Source organism: Rhinopithecus bieti, unplaced genomic scaffold (genome assembly GCF_001698545.2).
Source record: "Rhinopithecus bieti isolate Rb0 unplaced genomic scaffold, ASM169854v2 scaffold_11933, whole genome shotgun sequence".
Classification (NCBI taxonomy): Eukaryota; Metazoa; Chordata; class Mammalia; order Primates; family Cercopithecidae; genus Rhinopithecus; species Rhinopithecus bieti.
Window position 1 is genome coordinate 1,521,863 of NW_016806995.1, and position 6,000 is coordinate 1,527,862.

General features: G+C 45.0%; 1 protein-coding gene across 2 annotated transcripts in view; it reads left to right on the top strand.

The window, feature by feature from the left end:
- The window catches only part of SVOP (SV2 related protein), a 114,165-nt gene that overhangs the window by 39,885 nt on the left and 68,280 nt on the right, over positions 1-6,000 (top strand). For both annotated transcript variants that reach the window (XM_017879721.1, XM_017879722.1), the window contains exon 5: positions 3,201-3,272. In XM_017879721.1, coding sequence (XP_017735210.1) covers positions 3,201-3,272 — 72 coding nt within the window. The remainder of the gene's footprint in view (positions 1-3,200; positions 3,273-6,000) is intronic.

Below are 6,000 nucleotides of genomic sequence, written 5' to 3' on the forward strand. Positions count from 1 at the left end.
TGCAGGAGTTGGAGACATAAAGTACCCAAGGAGGATGCTACAGATGCACATTGTTGCTGCAGGAAATACTGTGCAAGATTACCGTAATTATTATGATATAGAAGCAGTGCTCTGCTATGCCAGAATCTCTCCTTTTGAGGAAAATGGGTGTTTTGAGAGATACTTAACTCTTTCAGGACGTAAGAATATCACTTAGCACATGACAAAGGCAACACTTTATCCCAAGACAGTAATCTTCAAACATCTTGGTTCTAGGTTAATCTAGAAAAGAATTAAATAAAAACCATGTAGAATCCAGGACTGTCACATGTTTTTACATTGACAAGAAATTTTAAAATTGTAGGTTGCAGATGATACCATTGCCAGTGTACTGAAATATAAAATCAAAATAAAATTATCATATCACTTTTTTAAATGTGTCTAGTAAAGTGGAAAATGGAAATACTTACCTGCTATCTACAATTGTTTGTTTTAAAATTACATGAACAAGCTCTTTAGAGAGAATTTGGAAATTTTTTGCATTGATTTTCTTGACTTATATTTTCCCATTCTTCTCTCCATAAATTTTTTTTTTTTGTTTTTTTTTTTTTGCTTGAGAGGAGTCTCGCTCTGCCCGGCCCAGGCTGGAGTGGCAGTGGGCCAGATCTCAGCTCACTGCAAGCTCCCGCTCCCGGGGTTTCACGCCATTCTCCTGCCCAAGCCTCCTGAGTAGCTGGGACCCACAGGCGCCCGCCACCTCGCGCCGGCTGATTTTTTGTATTTTTTAGTAGAGACGTGGGTTTCACCAGCGCTTAGCCAGGATGGTCTCGATCTCCTGACCTCGTGATCCGCCGTCTTCGGCCTCCCAAAGTGCTGGGATTACAGGCTTGAGCCACCGCGCCCGGCGTTCTCCATATAATTTTATCTTAATGTAATTTTTTTTTTCTGAAATAGGGTCTCTCTGTGTTGCCCAGGCTGGAGTATAGTGGTGTGATTTTGTCTCACTGCAACCTTTGCCTTCTAAGTTCAAGAGATCCTCCCACCCCAGCCTCCTGAGCAGCTGGGAACAAAGACACACGCCACCATGCCCAACTAATTTTTTATGTTTAGTAGAGACGGAATTTCACCATGTTGCCCAAGCTGGCCTAATGTAATGTTTTCTTGCTTGAAAGGATCACATTCATTACCCTATGATAATTCTCTGTGACAAAATACATACATTTTAAATTATTAGTTTTAATTCTCTGAGACGAGAAGGCTCTAAGCACTCACATTTTTCTCCTACACTGACTTATCATTATAATTTTTAGTAGTACACAATAGACCACATAAACAACATATAATTTTGATAAATAATTGCTAATCATAAGCAAAGTTTTATCGGAAATGTATCCCTTAATGAGTGGTGTGGAACGTTTCCCAAATATTTTACATATTCCTGAATGATTATTGCTAAAGTGAGACAGGGTTCAGCACCAGGTCCGTTCCTATTTGTCATTTTTCCTGAATGAATATGTATATGAAAATCTTTGTTCACATAAAAAAAGTTTTGAGGAACTGAAGGAGTTTTGTTAGAACTCAATAAACTGATGCCACTTGATTTTTAAAAACACTCTCCAAATTGTGTGTCCCAAAGGGCACACAGCTTTCATTTCTGAAAAATTATGTTCCATGACCTGACTTGCCGACAGCTTGATTAGACTGTTCTTCAATTCTGCTGAAAGTAATAATAAAGGTATTAGAACCCAGATGACTTGCAAAAGTCATCGGTAAGCGCATCATCAGTGCCGCTTCTGAGGCACTCTGAAGGGTTTACATTGAAAAGCAATGCCTTGGTCAGACTGGCCTAGAGAGGCGTGGCTGAGAAAGACGGAGTCAGGCAGGAAATGGAGAAGAAGACCCCTAACACGTTCTTAAGAAAGAGTCTGTGGGGAAGTTGTAAACTTGGAAATGAATTCCCTTAAAATGATCCATTCGGGGTCAGGTGTGGTGGCTCATACCTGTAATCCCAGCACTGTGGGAGGCTGAGGTGGAAGGATCCCTTGAAACCAGGAGTTTGAGACCAACCTGGACAACAAAGTGAGATCCTGTCTCTACTAAATAAATAAATAAATAAATAAATAAATAAATAAATAAAATTAGCCAGGCATGGTGGTGCACACCTGTAGTCTCCCCTACTCGGGAGGCTGAGGTGAGAGGATCACTTGAGCCCAGGAAGTTGAGGCTGCAGTGAACCATGACCACACCACTGCACTCTAACCTGGGTGACAGAGCAAGATCCTGTCTAAACAAACAAACAAATAAATTATACATACATAAACTGTCTGCTTCTCCCTTGGAATGCTTCTGTGTACCATACCCACTCTCGGACATGCCACAGGAAATGCTTTCTGGGTCAGACCAAACTGAGGCTGTGCCCTCCCCTTTCTGGCCCTCAGTTGCCTTATCTGTGAAATGGGGATAATAGAAGCAACCACCAGGTAAGGCTACTGTGAGGATGCAGTAAGACATGTGCATAAAGCCTTCAGCATGGTGTCTGGCACTTAGAGAGGGAAGAGCATGGTGATGAGGCGCCAGTTAGCCTGCTTGGGCTTAAGACTTGCCTCTACTCTCTCCTTTCAGGGAGGCGGAGCAGGTTTCTTAACCTGTCAGAGCCTCGGCTCCCCATTCTGTCATATGAGTAGGATCATTCAAATCTCACCAGCTGTTACTCCAAGGATTAACAATGTAACAATGACTTTGCCTCCCATACAATGAGTGGTTTCTCTTCCTAGTAGTTTACAGCTCCCATGCCAGCCTCCTATGTGCCTGTTTTTCCTACTTTCCAGCCTCTACCTTGCAGCCCTTGGTATTTTCTCAGCAGTAGGGCAAGTGTTTCTTTGGGATGGTGTGAAACTTGTCAAAAGCTAGTTCTGGAGCCAGAAGGCCTGATTCCAGTGCAGGCTGCACCACTTAACACCTCTGTGACACTGGTCATGCAATTGCCTCTCTCTGAGTCTCAGTTCCCTCATCTGTAAAATGGGGATAGTAATAGCACCCTCCCCATGGGATTGTTGGGAAGCTTGCAGGAAGCACTTAGTGTCTGCCCTTTGTCAGGCTCTCAGTGAATGTTAGATCATTGTTGTTACCTAGAGGGTGACGTCACCACTTCCACTTGTTGTTCCCTTTCTGTGCAATGATCCAAGTCCTCTGTCTAATGAAAACTGTCTTTCCCCCCACAGGTGGTCTTTGTAGGCATGATGTCCAGCTCCACGCTCTGGGGAAATATCTCAGACCAGTACGGCAGGAAAACAGTAAGGCAAACTTACTCTTCTAAACGCATGTCCTCTGGGTTCTCTTGGTGATGGTCTGGACAAGTAGCAAACCCGTTCTGCCTTAGCAATTGGGAGGCCTAATGAGGATTATGTTGAAGTACAGTGAGAAGACATTGCTGTAAGACTGCTGTGGACTCTCTTCAAAGCACACATTCCTAGTGGGGCCCAAGCATATGCATTTCAGAATCTAGACAGTCAGTGCCTACTCATATCCCCTGAGCTGGAATCATTTCCTCATTACCCCTGGCTGGGGCAGTCAAAGGATGGTAGATAAAGTCATTGATTCTCTTGTCCTAAAGAGAGCTATTTCTCAAATTTTGGGTTTTTTGTTTTTGTTTGAGACAGGGTCTTGCTGGAGTGCAGTGACACAGTCTCAGCTCACAGTAGCCTCAACCTCCCGGGCTCAAGCAATCCTCCCACCTTAGCCCCCCAAGCAACTGGGACTACAAGCGTGCACCAATACACCCAGCTCATTTTCGTATTTTTTGTAGAAATGGGGTTTCTCCATGTTGTGCAGGCTGGTCTCAAATTCCTGGCCTCAAGTGATCCTCCTGCCTTGGCCTCCCCACAGCGCTGGAATTACAGACATGAGCCACTGCACCCAGAAAACAATTTCTCAATCCCAGCAGGACTGAGCTCCAGTGTCTGCTGTGGGAACCTGTTCATGAAGACATCCTGAGTTACCTTCCTTCCCTTCCCTGTCTCACTTCTCCACTCCCCTACTGGAATCTGCTCAAATAAACTATCTTTACTAGGATCCTTATCTTAGAGCCAGCCTTTGGGAGAGCCCAGACATGATATGAAATGGATTTGTAGACAAAAAGGAACAGGGAACTTACAGCTCAGGGCCTTGACATCAGGTGGACCTGGGTTCAGTATCAACTTTGCCACTACTGGCTGTGTGATCTTGGGCAAGCAAATCCCCATTTTTTTTTTTTTTTTTTTTGAGACGGAGTCTTGCCCGGGCTGGAGTGCAATCATACGATCTTGGCTCACTGCAGCCTCTGCTTGCTGGGTTCAAGTGATTCTCCTGCCTCAGCCACCCAAGTAGCTGGGATTATAGGCACCTGCCACCACACCCGGCTATTTTTTGTATTTTTAGTACAGACGGGGTTTCACCATGTTGGCCATGCTGGTCTCAAACTCCTGACCTCAAGTGATCCGCCGGCCATGGCCTCCCAAAGTGCTGGGATTACAGGCGTGAGTCACTGGGCTCAGTCAAATTGACCTCTCTGATCATCAATTTCCTAATATGAATAAAGAAGAAAATAACAGGACCTGTATTGGAGGGTTAAGAGAGATGAATTAGGGTTAATTGAGGTGTAAATCACTGTTTCTTTTGTTTTTTCGAGGCAAGGTCTTGCTCTGTTGCCCAGGCTGGAGTGCAGAGGTGCAATCATAGCTAATTGCAGCCTTGACCTCCTGGGCTCAAGCAATCCTTCCACCTCAGCCTCCCAAGTAGCTGGGATAAGACTTGTGCCACCATGCCCAGTTAATTGTTTTTTTATTTTTTGTAGAGAAACAGGGTCTCACTATGTTGCCCAGGCTGGTCTCAAACTCCTGGCCTCAAGCAGTCCTTCCACCTCAGCCTCCTAAAGTGCTGGGATTACAGATGTGAGCCACTGTGTGACTCTCTTTGTACAATGCCAGGCACCTGCTAGGCACAGGACACATGTAAACTGAAACTCCAAGTAGAACATTTCTGACAAGTCCCCATGCAACATCAATGTTGCTAGTTTTGGGACCATACTTTGAAAATGATTGGTTTAGACTAAGAATAACCTACTACTGGAGCTGGGAATGGGCTACTTGAACAAACCTAGAATTCTGTTAGGAAGGAATAAGTGAGATCTGGATGCTGGGTAGGTAACGGGCAATCTCCACTACAACTAGCAAGTCATGGGCTGAAAATAAAATAGTGCATTGTATAGCAGGCATGATACAAAGTATGGTTCATGCATTATCTCATTCAATCCCCATAATAACCATTGAAATAGGTACTATTATCACTCTGACTTGATAGAAGAAGAAACTGAGGCACAGAGAGTGGGCAACTTACCCAGGGCTACACAGTTGTGCATCACAGAGGCAGGTCTTGCTCATTCTAAATCTAGAACTCTGTCTTCACTGTGATGCCAGTGGCTTGGATCGGTAGGTGCTCCAGAAGCAGGTGATGGCTCAATGAATGAATGAACGTTCCAGCAATGCCACAGAGGATGCAAACTCCTGCTGCATCCCCTCTCACTGCTACTGCGCAGGAAACTGTGGCCAGTAGACACCTGGAAGATGGTGATCAATATAATTGCCAAGAAATGGTGATTAATATAATTGCCAAGACTGTAACTCCGGAGGCAGCAGGCTGGAAACTAAATGCAGCCATGATGGGCCTCGGGGTCTTGACTGGTGATGGCGCTGGAGATGGCAGTTGGAAAGTCCTCTCTGGGGCTCCCAAAGAAAGCAAAAGCTGGTTATTACCCCCCTGTTAACCCAAGAAGGAATTACTCTGGTCTTCAGTGGCAGCTGTCTAGATTCTGCCCCCATCTGCCCTCCCACCCATTTCCTGTTTCTGGAGCATATGAGTGATGGCACAGTGACTTTCTGGTTGGAAGAATGAACAAGAGTTGAAGGACAGGAGAGAGGAAGGAAGGAAGGAAGGAAGGAAGGAAGGAAGGAAGGAAGGAAGGGAGGGAGGGAGGGAGGGAGGGAG